This window comes from Chiroxiphia lanceolata, chromosome 8 (genome assembly GCF_009829145.1).
Source record: "Chiroxiphia lanceolata isolate bChiLan1 chromosome 8, bChiLan1.pri, whole genome shotgun sequence".
Taxonomy (NCBI): domain Eukaryota; kingdom Metazoa; phylum Chordata; class Aves; order Passeriformes; family Pipridae; genus Chiroxiphia; species Chiroxiphia lanceolata.
The window spans coordinates 30,040,791-30,061,971 of NC_045644.1; the positions used below are offsets into that span (position 1 = coordinate 30,040,791).

Below are 21,181 nucleotides of genomic sequence, written 5' to 3' on the forward strand. Positions count from 1 at the left end.
CTCCCTTCCTGGTGCTGTTTCTTTAGCAATGTAAGAATATATTTTCTTTTCTGGAGAAAACTCTCTGATTTATGATCAAGTGGGTTCATGCAGGCACAGTGAGAGCAGGCAAATATTTCACTGTGATAGCTTAGGTGACAGAAGCCAATTTGCTTTTTTTTCGAAAACCAATTTTTTCTTCTGACACCTTAAATCTGGTGATTATTTTTCATCAAGTTACAGAAAAGAGTTGTATCAATTCCTGCAAATTGGTTTTGCCAAGGTTGTGGGTTCGTAGTAGCCAAGCAGTCTCATGATTTCAGGGTAACAACTTACAGAGCTGAAAAGTATTTTATGGTTAAAGCCAGTTGAGTGGTAACAGGAACTCCAAATTCAACCAAAATCAAAATAGAAGAAAAAAAACATAAACAGGAAATGTTGCTGGTTTTGGCAGTCTTAATAATAATGGCTTATGAACTCTAGAAATGGAGTACATCATCCAGACTTTCACCTCTGTTAATTCTAGATGTGATTTTTTTATTATGCAGGGTTGAGATTTGTAGAGGCTTTCAGAGGCTACTGAGTTTCCTGGATTTTTATTCTGGCCATTGCAATGCCCCTCCCTCTACGTCAAGACAACTTTGGGAGCTTTGTGTCTATGGAAAAAGAATAAAATGTGAACTCACATGCTTGTCCTTACAGAACAATCTGCTAGTCTCCATACGACTGAATTAGTCCTAATTGTGTGCAATGCCTCATTGTTTTTAGTAATGTGCCAAACAAAAAGCAAACAATAGCCAAATTCTGTTTAAAGGGAACAGTTCAAGTAGTTGAAATAGCACAGGTAAAAAAACAGCATGAAGGAGGAGGCTTAAAAACATAAATTAAGTGATAAAGTCATTGTTGGCACAAGAGAAAACACAGCACTGTCAGGTTTATCTCAAGAACAGTCAGTTGAAAAAATGATTTTTCTCAGATAATGGAACTGTGTGCAGCTTGAAGACTGGAGGTGCATCTGATGGGTTGTACTCATGTTATTGCAATAAGTTGTATGCAGTTGATAGTTATACTTTTGTACTATCTTGAGCTCAGGAATAAATTGTATTGATAATAAGTATTATTTTGGAATAAAGGGAGTATGTATTTGATTTTTTTTTTGTTAGAATATCTGGATTTCAATATTAGGAGATGATGTTTTGAATCTTGGGTTTGTGTTTCTGTGAGTATGTGGACTTTTTTCAACTGTAAAAACAGACTTGGCATAAAAATCACAGTCTCTGCTAACTGAGGAACTTGGAAAATTCTTAGGGATTAATTGCAACTCTAGGAAGACCCAGTTAAATAAAGTCAATAGTAGAAGGCTTTCCTTAATACTTATCATATGTGGGTAGGGCTCTGTTTGCCATTTTTCTGGATGAGGCATAATATAGTTTATTCTAAGTGGACGCTTCCACTTCAGGGAGGATTTTTCTGAACTGAAAATGCACATTTTCTGTGGTGTGGCAGCAGAGCTGGAGTTCCCTCTGGAGGGACCCGTTCTTATCCTTTCTCAATGTATTTCTGAAATAAGGCCAACTTTAAAATTTCAAAAAGCCAGTTCTTATGAAAATACCTCCCTGTCTGGAAGTGGAAGCTTCCAGTATGATACACTGGCAGAGCCTTCTCAGAAATCTAATGTAGTTTTATTAACCCTCCTCTTCAAGGGCAGTTTTCTGCAGCCGTGAGATACTGTTTACTCTGCTTAAAGACTCCTGAAACATGAACTTTCCAAAAATTCAGCGGAGGAAATAGAGCAGCAAGTCCCCAGTTTTCCCTTTCTGCTTAGTTTTAAAGCTGATCTATTCTAACTGCATGGAGAATGCACTTTTTCTGTTGGCTGGGTTGCTCTGCACAAAGCTATAGTTCACGTGGGGGAACATCTTGAAGTCTATATTATTGTAATGGAAGAAGAATGTTAGGAATCTTTTGTGGACAATTTTTTTTTTTTTTCAGCAGAGCTTTTTGTATCCTTGGATCACAAAGAGCAAAGGCTTTTGTAACTTTTCTGGTCCTTAGTAGCAGGCATTTTCTGATTCAAGAGCTCCATGATCAATCCTCTCCTTCCTCTCTCAGGAAAATAATTGTTGGGTTGACAATTTTTGGTAATATACATAACCATAAATTTTCAGGTTTTGGCTGGTGGCACACCCCTGCTTTACTTTGTTTTTATTTTTCTCCTGGATGGCTTTGTGGCTTTATCCAGCATTACTCCAGGCTTTGCATAGTTCTTGCAAACCTGTGGGAATAGTAACCTGGCTTTTTCCATCCTGAGTTCCTGTGTGTGAATAAAAAGGCTGAAATAGAGGTCAAGGACTCAGTATATTGAGGACAACACAATTTAAGAGTTTGGTCAGTGGAAGTTTTTTTCTTAAATTATAAGAGGAAGGAACATTAGAGGTTATTTTGGGTTTATTATATATAATTTTTTTTGTTTGTTTTATATTTTTTTAACTTGCAGTTTAACTGCAGAACTTCTCAGCAGTGTAAATCTCACCCAACATGTGAAAGATGTCTCTTGTTAGGGCTTGATAAAGCCTAGAAGAAGTAATGGAGGACTTGAAAAATTTCAGGTGTTTCTGTGATTGTGATACTTGTCTGTATGAATTGCAATTTGGGGTTGAAAAATTCTGTGGCTTGAAATAATCATCAGAAAGAGAGGCTGACTTAGTGTGTTCACCTTGTACATAAATGCATACTTTTTAATGAGGTGATTTTGTTCCTGTTATTAACTGCTTATAATTTTTCTGTATTATTCCCTTAATACAGATTTTGATGGAGAATGAAAACCTAAAGCAATTTTCTTCTTAACTGGATCTGATTAGGACTAGAACAAGGCTTTGTTGCATTTTTTTTAATTTTTGTTTTTAAAATGAACTGCTAACTGGTGTTTAGGAGAAACAGTAGCCAAATGCGAGCACATGAGGAGTATTGACCAATCTATGCCCGGGGCGGTGGGGTGGTCGTGATTATTTTTCACTGAAATACAAAGCTGAGATCCCCTTGGCTGTCAAGTGGCAACAGTGCCATTATATTTTTACTCTCCAGCAAAAATAAGTGCTCGAGGCTTAGTTTATTGTTAGTTCTGCTGAACATAAAACACTTGTATAGTTCCTTTTGGTGGCTGTTGCAAACACACATATGTGGTCACTTTTTTTTTTTTAATTGATGGGCAACTTGTCTCCTTCATGGCAACCTGACCCCAGTACCTTCATATTTATGTCTGGGAACGCTGGCTTTGAGCTACTTTAGCCTGCTCTCAAGTGGACTGTATTTCCTTAAGGCGGTTTGCAGTCCAGAGACCTTTGTCTGCTTGAAACAAAACTGTTGTTGAGTTAGAAATCGCGTATTCATACAGTGGTTTTGTTTTCCCACATATCAACTTAGATATGTTTAAAATAAGTTGAAAGTAGTCTAGTCATATAACTGAATTGAAAATAGCTTATAGGAATATGCTTACTTGTGTCTTACATCATATAAATCAAATACAGCTAAGTACTTTACAGAAGCAAATGTGGTTCCATAAAAAAAAGGAGTCCTTTTTCTCCTATTACATATCTTTATGATTTCTAGCTACAATTATCCTCAAGAGTAATCTCTTCTAGTGTTCCCTGGTTATGGGTTTTGGATAATATTTTTCCTCTTGCAAGGCTCACTTGATACTTGAGTTGATGGTTTACAGTAGTTATTTCTTGGTCTATTTTAAAAGAACTTCATCAACATCGTTGCTGTTTCCTGTAGTTTGCAGTCTAACTTATCTGCTGTCATAGCAATCTAATCTTTGTCTTCTTGAATAACACTTTTTAATATTTTTTTTGTCCCAAAACTGGCTGTGGTTTTGGTTTTATTCACTATTGAGTCCTGAGAGTGACATTGGTTAGAAAATATATCTTAGAATTGACAAGTGTACTATGTCAGCTGAGCTTCAACAGATCTGGATATGTGCATTCATTATGTCAGTTAATTATGACTACTCCAAAGAACACAAATTGGTAGGTAACAGGGCAAATAGTAGACTTGATTTTTCTATTTGGTTCACTGACATTCCTTCCAGATTACTAAGATTTCCTTGTCACTTAAAAAGTGAGTGTTTTGGCAAAAGCTTTATGTAAGCAATGAAACACATGGGCAATATTTATAAAAACTGGGATATTTTGCAAGTACAACATGTTGAGAGATGTTACACAACGTTTAGCCCATAGTGCTTTTTATGAATAGGTAGTAATTTCATTATGTGTTTGGTGATACAAAAGTGGAAATTCTTTATTTGTTACCCTGTGACTTAAAATCTGCTCAGTGACTTTGTGGTGTATTGCAGGTTGACTTCGAGTATTTTTAGAGGAGTAGGGTGTTATGCTGCCCGAGTAAAGAGGCACTTACCACGGTACTTGAGGCAAATATGCATACAAAAGCAAATGTAAATATAGACTTTAGGAGCACTGTTTATGCTGGTAAGTGCCATGTTGGGATATGCTAAATGCTTGCTATGATGCTTGCTAACATTTCCTCGTTTATTACGAGATGTGCCCTGCCCTGAGCAGCAGACACTTAAAAATTGGCCATTGGAAATATTAATTCACATCTGAGATAATTTATAGATGTGCAGTATGAGGTATTAGCTTCCTACTACAGACCAGGTTTGGACTAACTTCCTTATTTGTTCTGTGTATAACTTTATTACTATGTAAATACTGAAAAAGGAGTTCATAGTTGATATAATACAGAAGAAAAAAAACTTTGACATGAACTTCTACGGAGAGGATCCAAATTGAGTGATACTGAGCAAAAAGGGTAAAAAAAAAATTAGTTCTGAAAACAGGATTACATTAAATCAGCTGCAGTAACATCTTGCTACTTGATCCTGTTTTTGTTTGCAAAACTACGATATTTCTTCAGCTAAAGCCTCCACGCAGGAACTGGAGGCAGAAATGGGCCAAACATTAGTTCCTTACTTGTTATTGTTTGTTCTTCTAGATTTTGGCAGAAATTGTACATTCTTTGTTTCAATTTTTTGCTTCCCCACAGTTGACATTTTATATCTTAAGTTTACGAGTTTCTTTCCAGTTTATTTTGCATGAACTTACTGGGTTTTGGTATTGTATCAGTTCTTCTTAGCAGGACTTCCCTGACTCTTGGAAGTGGAAAAGAGGAGCTTAATTCCAGACATAGTCAAGGCTTCTAGATAAATGAGCTGGTAACTCAGCTTTGGTTGTCTAACCACTAAACAATGCTTTCTTGTTTGCTTGTGGTCATTAATTTAGCTTAAGCATTTCCTGCACTGTATCACAAGGTTGTGTAAATGGAGTTTTGTAGAGTTTTCCTGGCTTATATATTTCTTGTAAACAACAGTTGTAGAAATAGCTTTGAGTCCATAAAAATACAAATTAGCTTGCAGGGGGCGAGATACTGGTCCTTGAGATCGTATGTGGTAGGCAGTGATTTGCTTGTGTGCAAAAAAAAAGGAAATCTTAGGACTTGAGTAACATATTTTGGGCCTGTTTGTGTGGGCAACATAACTCCAACTCTCCGCTTCCTGAGCGTTCCTTAAACGCCTCGCTCAGTTTTGTGGGGTTTGAATAAAAGGTTCAGCAGCCCACAAAGGCAGGCTTTCACATCTGGGTACACACACCCCTAAGTGATGTTTATTTAGAGTTAGTCAGATGCCCAGTAGCAGTTTCGGGATAGGTTTGAGCAGTCAAAGCGACTGCTAGAGGTTCCACCCCTCTGCGGGGTTGCTTCCTGAATACTGAAAAGTGCACATGGAGATCACTCCCTGCCGCAAGTGTAGCGGTTCAAAGGTGTTGCCCGGACCGTGCAGTCCCTCGGGAGCATTTCAGCTCCCTTAAGGCAGGACCTTGCCTCTAGGAGGTGGGAATCACAAGGAATCCAATGGTTAATACAGCTGGCTTTCTAAAGACCCATCTGTTCGGAGCCTTGGGGTGGGGGGAGCTTTGCATTTCTACACATCTCCCACGTAGCCAGAATACATAGTTTGGAAACCAAGAAAAACTAACTTGAGTGTGTTGCTGTATATGAAAACGTGGCCCAAAAATACATATGGGATTTGATGGCTGAGCTATAAAGTTGGTGATAATCTTTATTCCTACAGCATGCTCATATATTTTATTTTAGTACTGCAAAATTTACATCCCTGACTAATTTTGTTTTCCTGAGATCGGCCCAAATTTGGGAGGAGTCCCCATGTGAAGATGGCTAACAACTTAGATCAGTGCTTTAAGGTGAATGGGGCAGTTAAAACTTCTCATCCGTGTGCAGTTTTAGTGATGTGTGCTTCCAGCATGTCTGCGTTTAATTTCAGAAAGAGCTTTGGGATCTTTGAGGGACAAATCTCAATAGCATTGAGGTATTTGAATAAATATCCCTGTACATTCTGCCAGAGTTTGGTTTGGTCTTTAACCCTTAGGTGACTAACTTAAGGTCTCTTTCTGCTGACTCTGTAATAAACAGCCTGAGCTCAACTTCATAATGCCTGAGCCATCCTGCATTTTTGGGAGGTATTTGTTTCCAAGGCATTGTGGAAAGCCTGGTGGATTTATAGCACCTTCAGCTGAGCAGTTCTCAATGAATTGGTTATGAATACGTGACTTTGCTGCTTGCTTGTGTAACTTGAAATTCTGCTTTTCTATGCCACCTTACACTTGGTTTGGCAAGAATACTTAAGTTTTCTGAAATAGTACTTAGCAAACTGAGTGCAGTTTGCAACTGGTTAGTTTTTTCCACAATGGAAAAGATTTACCTTCCTGTCATTCAGCTCTTCATTTACTGTAGAGAAAATGATGTTGTAGGTTTTCTGTAGTTATTGATGAAAAATGAATTAGAAATAGGTGGTGAAAAAATGTAGTTATTGTTCAGCTGAACTTTACCAACTTCAATGATCTGATATCATTCAGTGAATTTTTCATAGAAGATTATTTAATTTGGAAAATAGATTGGTAATAAAAAGATGTGCTGCCAGTGTAAGTGCAGAATTTCTTGTGGAGCTGCATCTTTTTGTCCAGAAGACTTTCTCCTAGTGCCAGCTCAGAGCACTGTTTTTCTGGATACATGCATTGGCTATGACTCAGTCCAGTACTGTTTATATCTGTAGTGCTGACTCAGTGAAGAAGCAGGTAGGATTTCCCAAATGGAATAACTTAGCTTAGGAGATAAAATTAATGTAATTGTTTTAATTTGTTGCTGTTTAACACTCTGAAACCAGAATGCTTTTGCTTGTCTTAAGCTAGCTGTCCTCTTTCCTGCTGAACAGTCCACAACTCTAAAGTAAAAGCTAATAAATTATCCTTGACAGCTGATGCAGCCCACATCTCCTAATGTGGCATGGTTTGAGCTGGTATGGATGCTAGGCTTCTGCAATGTAAACCAGTGCAGGCTTTTATCTTATTGTAAACTGTGTCTAGAAACCCTAATTATACAACTTGACATTCTTTATTCGCTCTGAGTGCGTATGTTTTTATTTATATGCATGCACATAAATGGAATCATTTAATGCTTTGGCAGCTGTATATAGCAGTTGTGTTTTTTAATATGGGAACTGTTCATAAGAAAAAAATCATGTAGATGTTGAAAATGTGGACGTAAAACCAGCTGTGAAAATAAAACTTGTTCACCTTTAGCAGAAGGGTCTAGACTTCTGTTGTGCTTTGATCTTCTTACCTAAACAATTACTTCATTTCCTTAGCTTTTTAAAAGCAGAAAGATCTTGGTGTTGTGAGTAAACTTTAGTTTGACAAAGTAACTTATATTGCTGTGGTTTTATGCTGATACATAATTGGATTCCTTGCCTAGCTAATAATGTATGGAAAAATGGGCAACAAATTGGCACACGCTTAGCTGTGGTGATACACAGCTCTAAACTTGATGTAGGATAAGTTTATTTCCTCTGATTCCACCCTTTGGGGAGATCCATCCCACTCTCTCTTACACATCTGCTTTGCGACTTCCACAGGGATGTTGTTTACACAGAACTGTGTTTGTTCTTGACTGAAACAGATGAACTTGTTCCCTTCAAACATTATCTGTGGTGATATCTAAGAATAATCTAAACTGGGACAATTTTTTTCTGTCTTTAAAGCTATGAAAGGTAGAAATTGAGATTTGCAATGTATTTCTGTAAATTGAGTTGTGTGTTAAAATGTGATTTTTACTCTTTTCTTCCTTTTTTTTTTTAATTAGCTGAATGCTTCAGTGCCTTGCCCCAGTGTTTCTGCCTGTACTTATTAAATCTGCTAATATCTTATGCTTTTTTTTCTTGACTTTTTAAACTTTTTGTCCTTTGCTACTTGTTATGTATATATTTTGATAGCTAGAAGAACTTATTTTCATCATATTGTAGTATGATAGGTTAAAGGAAAAAAATGATGCCAAGCAGTCTGGGTGTGTGGATTTGCAAGTGTGGCCGTTTTCATATGAGGTGTTTGCAGCTGTGTAGATGTGCAGAAGCAGGAGCACAGATGCCTAGAGAAGTGTCTGCAACACGTGTCCTTTAAAAACTCTGAGGCTGTTGTTTTTTTGTTCTGATAAAAAGACTGAAATGGAAAGAAAATGGGTTTTGGACAGAAGAAGAGAACTGTTTGTGTTTTGTTATCCAAATATTCCAGTTGCATCCAGGAAGATGGAGAGTGTGGGATTGGTTGACTTTTGCAAAAGGAAGAGGCTTCTTAATTCCCAGTAATGTTTTTTGTCCCTGTTGAGTGTACTTCAGAATCTTGTTCAGCATGATGGGGCCAGATACACACAGTGTCTCATTACTCTTGGAAAAGGCCTCGTGGCTCAGTGTGTAACCTGCATTGCAACAGCCTTAAACTGGTTTCCTGTATAAAGCTTTGTCTTTGACTTAGTCTTGGCTTCTCTCCTGCAACTCCACATCTGTGAATGACTCATAATAAGCAGGGCCATCAGAAAAATATTGTGTACATTTTTATCCAAATCTGTAGGGCTTTTGTTTCTAATTTTTTTACAGCCTTGCTATGTTCTTCCTTCCCCTGTAATGGATCACACAGTATCTGTACACACATACCTGACAACAAAAGTGGTTGTGCATTGAAAGTTGAACCCTAAACAAATGGAAAGAATATCCCCAGCCATCAGCCTGCTGAGAGCAGAGCTTTTGTGGTTGGCAGGTATCCTCTGTCAGCCCCTGGGGCACTTATGAGATTATGATTTTCTTTCCTCCTGTAAACACCAAGTTCTGTTAAATGGGTGCTCTGGCCTGGGGGCAGAGTTGGATCTGTCAGGCACTGGCAACAGTTGAGGTTCTGCCTCCTGAGGCACTCTAGGGCTTTTCTTTGAGCCTTCAGAGCATCCACTGACTCAAGAAGGCAGTCCTGCTGCAGAGCTTGTTAGAAAAATGCCAAGCCAAGCTTTACATCTCTTACTTCTCCTACCCTCATGTGAATGCTCTGGCTGATTTCCAGGTGTGTGACAGCTCAGGGGGAGCTCAGTCAGCTGTCATGTCCCCTTTGGAGTGTTGACAGTGCTGGACTGAAGGGAAGGGGCAAAATGCTGGAGCCTCAGAGCTGGATCCTTGTCTCACAAAACACCTTCCTAGGGAACAACAGCCCTCAGATTTAGAGCAGGTTATGTGCATGGCAGCTCATGCACTAATAATGATGGGGGAGTCAACTGAGGTAGGCAAGGTGAAAGTGGGGCTGGGATGGCTGCACCCTCCCAGTGTTTTGATCTCTTCCCTTGCGTCAGAGAGGAAGACTACAGTAGTGGAAAACTTGGTTGCTGGCATAAATATTCATAAATTCTATTGCTGTGATGAGAAATGTTTTATAACAGCAGTGGGTCGTATGGGATATTGGTGAGGTTTTCCTCCAGCTACCAGAGCTGCCCTTCTCCAGCTGTCTCCTCCAAAACTACCACTCCTTGGATCATGGGTCAGGGGATTTGATGACATCTAAGTTCTGTTTAATGAGGGAGAGTGCTCTTGCTGACTTCATGGCTGGCTGCAGGCTGCTGCTGTCAGTTCCTCACTGCAAAGGATTTGGAACAAATTAATACAACATGAAAATTGTTTCTGGCCAGCCTATCATTTTGGCCATGGGCTTCCAAATTTCCTGGAAAATTGAAATGCAAAAAGTCATGTTTGAAGGAAGGGACACAATTAACTAAATCTGTGAATAAAGTAATACAAGCTAAACCACATCATCTTTCCTTTACACTTCTCAGTAGAGGTGATGCTTTTGGGATGTCAGTCTGACTCCGGTTTGCATCTTTCTGGAGAGCAGCTTGGCCATGGAGTATAGGAAGGCTGAAGTTATAGATGCTTTATTCTGATGTATTTTGGTAGCAAAAATGCTTTATGAACATGCAAAGCATAGACTCAATCTCTCCCCTTTTTAATACTGTATCCAATATATCTGCAATTATGTTTTTCCCAAAACTGGGGAAGGTACTGAGGTGAGCTACAGTTCATGAGTGTACTTAATAGGACTCATGCTAAAAACCATGGATCTTAACAAAGCTGTCTCATTGTAATTGTCAATATTTGCTTCACTTGTTAAAGAAAGGTGATTATAGGTAGCAGAGATGCAAATTCTTTCTGTCTTAAGAGAAAACAGTAATAGGGTGTTCAACTCAGCTGCTACAGTATTTAGTTGTGAGAAAGCTGTGTTCATCCGTTGATTAAAATGGAAGAAAAATGTTGCTTGTAATCAAAAATCCGGTGATAATATGGGAATTGTTTGGTGAAAAGTTATCAAAAGTTAGGTCTCTGTTTTTAAAAGGAAACCTTAGCCCCCATCAACTATGTTCTGTAACTTTGTATGGTATATCTAGAACTTTAATTATTTATTGTTTTAGCACCAAGATTTAAATAACTTTTAAAGTTATGATTTTGAGTTGATGAATTTTTACTGTAATGCACCAAGTGTTGTTCAGGTTTCAGAAAAATATCCAGTACTTTTTATGAACAGCAGCCCTCTAATTGGGATGCCCTGTCTTCAATTTTTTTCTTTCTTTGAATTCTCACCTCCTTTCCCACCATGTAGCAGCTGGGTACACTTTTGGCCTTGATATTCTCCTTTTACGGTACCAGTAAAGTGGTGGCTACAAACCTGAAATGGAAAATTTGTGTTAGTTTGAGGCACTTTATGTTTTCAAGAAAATATTAAGTCAAGTTGTGCTTTGCTTGGTTTTGTTTTTCATGTTAGACTTCAACTGAATTTTTATTAGTTAGGGAATTTCCAACAAACCTTCCGCTGATCCCAGAAGCAGGACCATTGATTTAATCTCTGTTGGTCATGGAAATCAAGAATTCAGAAGAACTTTTTAAAGAAAGATGTAGGGTATGATCTTGGAGATATTTTTCAACTTGAGGGATTGTATGGCTGATAAATAGTGACTTCCAAAGAGGCTCTTTTCTCACTTGTTCATGATCGAGCAACCAAATACTCTAAAGGAGAAGAGGTTCTGGTTTCAACCGAGGTTCTGACAGTGAAAGGTGAGAACGGGCTCTAGAAATGCCAGCATCAAACTGAAGAAGTTGAGAAAAACTTGGATGGAGGAACAGGAGGTTGAAAACTTTGTGTAGGAACATGGGCTGGCATATCTACTATGGGAAACAGCAGAGGTCCTCCAGTGCATCTGAAGGATGACGTGGGAGACTTCCAGGAATATTTTACCCAGTTATAGAGATGGAGTGTTTGTGGCTTTAGTAGTGAACAAGTGTCAGTCTGAGGCAGCTGACAGAGCAGTTTTAATCAGGTAACACAGTGCTGACAGCTACTCAGTATTCCTGGGTTTGTTTTCAAGAGTAGCTGGCAGGAAGCAAAGCAGTCACTTTATTATGTTTGCTAAAATACTGAATCTTGTGCTGTGCACTCGCCTGTGCTCCATGTCACATAATTGTTCTGTGGTTGAGTGGATGAGCTAAACCCATGTGTGCCTTTGAAAGGAGGGATTTCTAACAAGGAAAATGGGGCTCCCAAAGCAACCCCAGCTTCACAGCCTGCATTCAAGCTGTGACTTGTCTCTAAAAATGAATAAACAAACAGACTTTCTCTATACAGAGCCCTGGCAGACAGCTTTTTCCCTAGAGATAGATTAGCTTTGCAAAAGTAGAAAAATGTGTTAGTTATCTAAAACTTAGTTGTTATGTGTTAGATTATTGGTTCTAGATAGACTTTTATAGTTATGCAACTCTAAAAATATTGATGATGGAGTGGACAAGGCAAGTAGCCTTCTGGATAACACAATGTTTTTTTCTTTTTTCCTTTTTTTTTTTTTTTTCCCCTTATGCTATTAGTCACCGAATCTGTCAGTTTGTGCTAATACTACAAGCATATCTCTAGGAATATTTGTTCAAAATCAATGTCTTTTTGGTCTTTTTTTTTCTTGCATTCTTATTTGGTAACTTAGGCAGAGGTAGTGAAAGAAAGCCCAGTTTATTTTAAGCTTTCCCTTTTTCTCCATGTTGCTGTTCTCTTTATTCATCACAAAAGATGGATGGGTGAAACTTCATGAGTTCTGGTTGTATGATTGGTTTGAATCATTTGCCAACAATCTTAATTTTTAATATCAACAATTTAGTTTTAATACAGTATGCAGGGGAATAAGAGGCTATTGAAAAGTAAATACTCTAATAAGTGAATGTGCCTGATAATATAGTGTTCATGATTCTGTATTGTAGAGTACATGTGGCCTTCAGGGTAGGATGAAGAAAAGAGATGTGTTACCTGTGTGTGGTTACAAGAACATTCAGGTGACGTAGGCCTTGACCAAGAAAACCTCATCCAGCTAGAAAGTAGCCCAAAAAGAGGCCGGAGACACTGGACTTCCAAGGGGGTATTTCAGCAGCAGGGTAAAAGTATCCTGTGCTCAGTCTGCTTTTTTTCCCAGCACTGTTTTGTCTGCCAGAAGTTACAGCACATCTGGCCTCTCTATGGATAACTCAGCAGTTGGATATTGAGTTCCTCCTAACAGGAGATAGAGTGGAACCCACCCAAAAATGTCCAGATATTAAACAGTCTATTGTCGTTTACTAAGCATGCTGAAATTCTTCCAATTCTTCTTTGGCTGCTCTACCAAGAGCAAAAATGCTCCCTTATAAACACTGTAAGTTCATTTCATGGGTATGTTTTTGTTTGCATTGTTTGTAAATTTTTTCCCTGACTTCTAATAAGAGGTGATGCTTATTTTCACCTTCAGTCCAGGAGTCTTTTTGTCACAGAATATGTAGACATTGGATAGTTTCGGTAATATTCCAGATACCATGTATCTCCTGTCCTTCTCATTAGTGTTTGTCATCATGCTGTGTGGACAGGTATGTTTTGCCAGTTTTCTTGGTTGTTGAATGTTCTGGTAACTCCTCAAGAATCTTGGAGTTGGTCTCCCTTTGCTCAGCCCCCTTTCCTGACCCCTCCAGTTGACTCTGACCTGTCTATGGTGAACATCCTCAAAACATAAAGGTTGCTCTGTGTATGAGTTTAAGGAAGTCTTAATGTCTGATTTTCTTTCATTGTCTCTGAAAAACTTGGACATATCTATGAAGCCACATAAGACCCCGAAATATTGAGATTGCTATGTGTTATGGTTACTTAATGAAGTTTATTATAATCAGTAATAAAGTGAAAAGAATAGGTAATCTTATTGAAAAGCCAATTATTAGCCTTGAATTCTATTTGTTTGGGCCCTGTTACTTCTCTTGCCAGACTTGTTCATTTTAGCTGAGCTGTCTCTCTGACTTCTTAGTTCCTAAGCTGAAAACTAGAAGTGAGACTGGCTTTGCAGTTACAAGAAAAATGGAAAATCATTTTGTTTGGATTTCAGCAAATTCAATTTAAGGTCAGATTTTTTTTTTTCTTTAACAATGTGTGCTCTATCTTTTTATTCCTAAAGGCATATTTTCAGCAATTTGGCTTAACTCTGTGGTCGTGGGGGTAGAATTCTTTATCTTGGCTTGATATAAGCAAGCTTTCAGAGTATGTGTGGGATAGAGTCTGCCTTCGTGCACAGGAAAACATAATCTTTTTGTCAGGTGGTTTCTGGTTCAATGAAAGAAGTTTTTGGTTGTGTTTCTTTGTGTCTGATAACAGCTTGGTAACTTTGAAGAGAGAGCACAGGTTTTGGATAAGAATAACTGTCCATTTAATTTACAAATTAATACTAAATAAAAATCAACCTGGTTGCATAGCTGGTGTGTTTCCATGGCAGTTTCGGAAAAAAATCAAGCCTAATTAACATGAGGACAGTGTTGACATAAGTGTTATGAATTCTTTCTCATTCAGTGGATAGGAAAAGTAAATTGAGTATTTACTTTCAGGTATATTATTCTAGAGTTTCTTGCTAAAATTAAAATAATATCTCATTATCTGTCCTGTTAAAGGGTATTTTGATGCAAGGAACGATTTCGTTTCATTGCAGCTGAGACCTGCAAAGCAGAGCATCCTTTTTTTTGTTCTCTTTTAAAAATGTGGTCTTTCAATGCACACAGAGGAGAAAGTTTTGACACTAAATCAACATAACGAACAAATATTACATTGAGTTTTGCATAACAAGAGTTTGGAAAATAAGACACAAAGCTGATGTGTGAGATCAACAAAGTTATGATAATACACTGATTAAGTCAAATCTCTAAATGACTTTTGGGTTCAGTTCCTGTAAAATATGATCTGTATTGTAATAATTTTTTTAATTATAAAATAACATTTGAACTGAAAGTCCAAATTCATTTTCCATATGAACTTAGAAGAAATTACAATTGGGCTTTTTTATGATTTGGTGATTAAGTAGACAAATGGTGTACTTCATGGGTACCGTAACAGTTAACACCTGTTTCAACTGTTTCATATTTGTATTGGATGGAACCTCAGCAATCCAATATGTCTTGAAAAGCAAAAACCTCATATAAAATATTTCATGGTATGGAAGAAATTATAATAAACAGAGTATAGCTTAAAATATAAAATGCTTATTATGCACATTTACATAGGTTTCATCTGGATTTCTGAAACCAATGTTACAATTTTGTGTAAAAGTAATCCCAGTTTTTGTGAAGGTTGGTTAAGTAATTATTCAATACCATGAAATAAATACTGTCTCTAAGAAAACAATATTTCCTGAATTGCAGAGGTTGGCAGAAATGAATCAATTTGCCAGTCAGAAGTTGAGTACACTTGCGTTAATTAATGTTTGGTCTGTGGTTTCTCTCAAATCTGGTTTGGGGACAGGGACCACTGGCAGAAGGGTGGGGTGGTCTCCTAAGCCAGGTAACCAGGCATGGTTTTCCAGGGCTCCTGTGGGAACCTTGTCAAAGCACTGATACCTTCCTGTTTCTCATTAGGGACTCTGAGCAGTTGTCCTTGTGCACATTTGTTTGAGTTCAGGGAGTGCTTCCATTGACTTGGTAGTGCTTTTGCTGGAGAATGGGCTGTTAGAAAGTTAACTGCTCTTCTTTTTTTGCCTCGTGTTTGTGGTCCCTGGTCCTGCAGGCAGATGAGCCTGTGGTTCTGGAGAAGACTTAACAAAAAATGTGACTTCATCTGTTGCTTCTGAATTTGTGGTTGCCTGAGCACCTTCAGCTGCCAGAGCTGCCAGCTGAGGGACCCCAAAGACCTCCACCCCTCTGCCCTTCTCAGCTCAGTATAAGACCAGGGGGGCTCTTCCAGTAAATGCTGGTTTTTTCTGCCAGATACGAAGCTAGACCTGGTGGCTGCACAGGAAGCTCTACCATCACATGAAGGAGGGTAGCAAGGGCTTTGGCTTTTGGTTGATGAGAGTATTCTTGTAAAACTAAAGTTTGTCTTGTCTTCTGTGAGTAACTGCTTGGACCTGCCTCTTTAAGCATTCTCACAGTGGCTGAGGATGGTGGGGTTCTATTGACCTGCATCTCTAGGAAGAAAGCTTGAAAAACAGTTTTTAATAGTTATTTGAAGTGGAATTTGGCAAGCCATTAGATAACTGTATTTGTTGGCATAATATTTCCTGGGTTAGGGTTAGTGATGGTATAACTTAAGTAAGTACTGGGCATTAGTGTCACTTCTTAGCGTTGTTTGTTACTGGTCTGGTATTTTGAAATCACTACTTTTGAGAATCATTAATTTAATTAAAAAGTCAGAAAATGTGAAATTTTGTCTATTAAAATCTGAAAGCTTATTTCAAATTTGAGATGGGCTGTGTTTTGCCTTCCGTGGCAGCACAGGTACAGCACTGCTGCTGCCCTCAGCCTCCTACAAAAGGCTTGTTCTCTTGGGTGTTTCAGAACTAGGAAGCTTAATGCTTTTTGAAGAAAACTTGGTTTCATAATGAAATTTTAATTACTGTTAGTAAGATTACTAAAATAATCTGCCAGAGTGCATCCATCAGATGTAAATTTCAGGAGCTTCTCAATATAGTATTTCAAAGATAAAGTTTATTTTCAGAGTCGGGGTTAATACTCTCAAGATTTGTTTGGAAAGAAGTTGATCTTGGGATGTGATGACCTAGCAGACTTTTTTCCTAAACACAAATTAAAGTTTGCTTTTATCTCAGTTTATCTGATTTGAGGTAAACCTCAATGGCTTACTAAATTGCAGCTGCTTGCAGTGAGCACTGTAAATGGTTTGTGCTCTTAATGACTTCTGCATAAATTTCATAACTCTAGAATGATCCTCTTGCTCATTTCTCTGCAAAAGATGCTGGCTTTGTCCTGTTGAACAAAATCAATTATAAAAGAAGCCTCTCAATTATAAAAGAAATGGATAACTTTCCCCTTGTTTTTGGCTACTCTTACTGTTTTCAGAAGTGCTAGAACTGCCTTTGCCTATTTTGGAGAGGAAGAAAAGCTTCAAGGTAGTGTCACGTTTCACACACCTCTTGGAAGCTTTCTTAAATATGGTACTTAGTTTGGGAATAAACATAGATGAAAATGTATATAATTGTGGGTAGCATCACAATTCATAAACTATTGATGAAATTTAGAAATTCTTAACTAATTTCTCCTCAGAAAAATAGGAAGTTTTAGGAAGCAAAATGGAAGAGTAAATAGATATAGTTGGTGCAAAGAATTACAGCAAGAGAAAGGGGGGCAAAAGGAGGCAATAGCTGGAAAATAGCTAACCTAAAAGGAAACATAATATATTTCTTCACATATTTCATCTTCAAATTTTAGACATTTTTTCCTTTTATAGTGAAATATATGGCTCTAAGTGTAACTCAATTTAAGACACAGTTCTGAGCACTTCATTTCAGTGCACAATGGAGATGGCAATGACTGGATCACCTTAATATAGAAAAAGAGCCAAATGAAAAATGATCACAGTGATACCTCTTCATGCATTAAATCATGCTGCATCTTGGACATGAAGTGACAAAATGCCAACATATGGCAGCATATATGTCTCTTATGTGAAGAACTGCTTTGAGGCACAGACCTTCAACTTCACTCTTTCCAAAACCCCCAAAGAGTCTTCCCTGCCTTTTCCAAGGTATCATGAGACCTTGCAAATGGATTATCAGAAAGTATCTTATGTGTTGAAGGGTATCTTTATAGCATGATGTAACAACTAAACCCAGTGGTTATTAAATAAAGATGTTTCTAAAGTGCCATTTACTCCAACTTTGCTACTACCTGTACTGTTGTGGGGTTTTTTCCCATGAAACCAGTTGAGGATGTTTGCATTCCCTCTTCTTACTTTGTCTGTGCTTGTTGGCTTCTGTCAGTTGTACCATCAGTTGTTGTTGGGGCTAAGCTGTAAACCAGGTCACCAGGATGATTCAGATTAAAAATAAACCTACAATAAAAAGCTTGGAATTCACATTGTCAGCATTCTACTTAAATGCCCTGCAGAGCATCACTGCTATTATCTAAGCCATCTCTTGTTTGTATTCAGTTTAGAAATCATGCATTTGCAGCTGGAACAAAAATCTGTCTATTCCCAAAACTGCAACTTCAGCCTCACATCTGTCATGTTCTCATCTCCATTTTATCTCCTGTACCCTCTGATTAAAAGCATCTTGGTCCCGTTTCACTTGAAGTAGTGTGGTTCCCAAAAGCTTTTCATGGCTATTCCAGAGTTAATGGAAAACTTATAAAGCAACATGTATCCATGAAGTGGCTGCTTCAAGAAAGTTGGGTTTTTTTCTGCTAGTACTGGTAGCTTGTAAATCTGAAAAACTGAAATCTTCCCTGATTGTTTTCTCTGCTTCCAGGAAACCTTGTTCTGCTGAAACACGCACCGGTTTTCTCATACAGGCACTTCAGGGTTTTGAAGGAGGAGGGCATTATTTTCTCAGACTTGTGGAATTGAGGAGTCTGGAATTGCTCTGCAGCGAGATGACTGTGGACAGGCTTCATTTGCTGCCTCTGCTCTGGCTCCACTTGAGTTAAATAACATGAACTTCTGAACTGTACTAGATCAAACTTCCTAGTGTGTGCTTCCTCCATGGTATTTAAGTGTTGTTATTGATATTTTGAGAAGCCTGTTTCAAATGTAGTGGCACTGCTTTTCCTCTGGGGTAGGAAAAGTCATCTCATGCCTCTAGCCTGTGTCTGCTTGCTTGCATTTGTTATTAAATTGTGTTAGCTGAGTTAACATTAGCTTAAGAGTTTGGAGTTGCTTGTGTAATTTGAAGAGTGGAGAGAACTAAAGGATGTAAACTTAGCTTTGAAGCCAGTGGTGGGGTGAGCTAGAGGTTTGGTTTGTACATGAGAAACACAGCAAAATCACGATGATGATAAGCTTCAGTAGTCCAGTACTTTGTTTGGAGACATCCATTTCTCCAGGGAAAAAGAAATTATCCTCTGCACAATCAGTTTGAGCTACTGTATTTGGAATTGGTTGCTAGGTCTCAGGTTGCAACACAGATAAGCTACAACATAAACTGTGTGCAAACAGTTTTATTGGCTTAAATGCAATCATGTACATTAACTAAATTTGCAATTATGGGTTTAAATATATGTGGGAGATAATCCAGGCCCTAACCCAGGTCTTGCTCTTGAAATCACTAAATATTGCAATAGCTTCCTGTGAGCTTCCAAGCTGTGTTGTACAACAATGTTTTGTCCTGCTGTTGAGGTGTGAGCACAATATTGAGTAGCACATTACTGAGCAGCACTAAGAAGTGTTTGGGTTTTTTGGCACTTTCTCAGTCTCAATAAACCAAATGGCAGTAGCTCTATAGTTCAATATAAAAAATAGCACAATAGAGGAAAAGGGGTTTTTTTAATATGATTTTTTTGTCTTGTTTTGATTCTAGTTTTTGATCTTGATATAGCAAGTTGTGTGCCCTCCCAGCTGTCTTTTGATCCCACTGTTAGAATTGCATGGCAAAGTATGTAGTGTGACTGCATTGTTATACTTACACCATGTGTACTTTCCAACTAAAATATCTATCAGTGTGTTAGACTTCTAGTATGCAAATGCAAACATCTGCTTGGACTCAGCAAGTGACTTGCAGAAGGTTGACCTGGTTATTAGTCAGTTGTCGACAAATGTTTATTGCATGGGAAAAAAATTACCCGGAGTAGCATGTACTCATTGAGAATTTCTATATATAAGCCTGTAAACTTTCTCCTATGTATTTAGTGACCAGATCCTGCTTTTGTTTTACAGCTGCTGCAGAGGGCAAAGGGAAAAGTGGGGAAGACTTTTTTCAGAAGGTAAGATATTTTAGTTCTATGACAGCAGCTGACTAGAGGAGAAATTATACTCATTGCTCATTCATGAGATCAACTAAATAGATCAACTTAATAGACTATATTAATCAAATTTTGAAAAACGTTTGTCATTTAAAGTGTCTACTATCCACCAACCATGCATGGGATTGATGAGAAATAGGTTCTTTGGTGTATGCTACTGTCATCCATGCACAAAAACTTCTTAATAAATTAACGATGTTAACAGTTCTTTAACTGACAGTGTCAAAATATGTATCATGAAATTTTGTTCTGCTTAATAGCAGGGGGTTAATCCAGAAGATGTTGTGAGGTGGTCTTAAAGATTTTCTATCTGTGGATAAATGCTGCATCCTGTTATTGAAAAACTGACTTGCAACCTCTTGTGATATTGTTGAAAGTGTAAATATTTGGTTGAGAAATGAAAAGGCCTTTTAAGAAAGAAATGCACAATCCACAAAGTGATTCAATAAAGTTTGTGGTTAGACAGAGACACGGAAGGATTGAAAAAAGAAGTCCTGCAGCAACTAAACTACAAAGAGAAACATGGTCAAGAGTAATGACTTGGAACTTTACAAAGCAGCATGGTATTGGTTTGTTGCTGTTTGGTTGTTTGTTTTTTTTTTTTTCAAGTATAGTGTGCAAAATATTATTAACCAGTTGTTCATGAAGATCTGCATATTGTAGGCTATTAAAAACAATTACCTGTTTTATCTCTCTGTACTACAGAGAAGACTAAATTCTGATGCTTTATATTGAAGGGTATTGAAACTCCTTTTTGACTTGTAGTCCGTTAAAGTAATTTGCTGTACTTTTTGTTTTCCTTATAAGTGGTACTTCCCAAAGGTCTCTTTAGATGTGGAATACTTTATCCTTCATGCAGTTGTCAGATGCTTTGATGAAGGCTGTTGGAGAGGAGTATGTATACTGCCAAAATGTTTGTTTTAGGAAGAATTTTGTAGGAGTCTTCAGATTTACGTTGCTCTTGACTGACAATGATTGTTATTTTTCCAAATGTGGTGCTTGTGCTTAACTGTCTAATATTAGTGTGCACAGAGGAAAATGTCTTAGTAGTTTCTTTCTTAGGATTTTATTAAAATGCATGGTTTCTTGCTGAAACAAAGCTAAGCCATAGCAGTGTGTGCTTCCTTCTACACATTATTCATTTAAGCACAGTGTTTTCTCTCACTTGTATAAATCTGCTCACAATTCTTGAAGCTGTGGATAAAATATTCCCTCTGTGTGGGACTGAGTGGCTTTTATGTTTTACATGTGTAGGTAGATGCCTGGTTATTTACTGTAGTTATGATGTACCTTAGTTATGTAGTTATTAGTGTAATAGCAAAAAATACTGTTTTGAATTCAACAGGAAAACAAACTGTGCTGAACTTTAAGTATTTGAGTAAAAGAGTGGACTACTTATCCATATTGATAATACAATGACTGTCTTGGCATTAATATCTTGTCATATTTATGCATAGATATTATATAGACACAGCATGGGTGCTGCCATAGGTTCAAGCTGCTTCATTTTGACTGGCCACCTTC

General features: G+C 37.8%; 1 protein-coding gene across 2 annotated transcripts in view; it reads left to right on the forward strand.

The window, feature by feature from the left end:
• The window catches only part of BICC1 (BicC family RNA binding protein 1), a 102,059-nt gene that overhangs the window by 14,331 nt on the left and 66,547 nt on the right, over positions 1–21,181 (forward strand). For both annotated transcript variants that reach the window (XM_032695214.1, XM_032695213.1), the window contains exon 2: positions 19,572–19,618. Coding sequence is in view for 1 of the 2 variants with exons in the window: in XM_032695213.1 (XP_032551104.1) it covers positions 19,572–19,618 (47 nt within the window). In the remaining variant the exon portion in view is untranslated. The remainder of the gene's footprint in view (positions 1–19,571; positions 19,619–21,181) is intronic.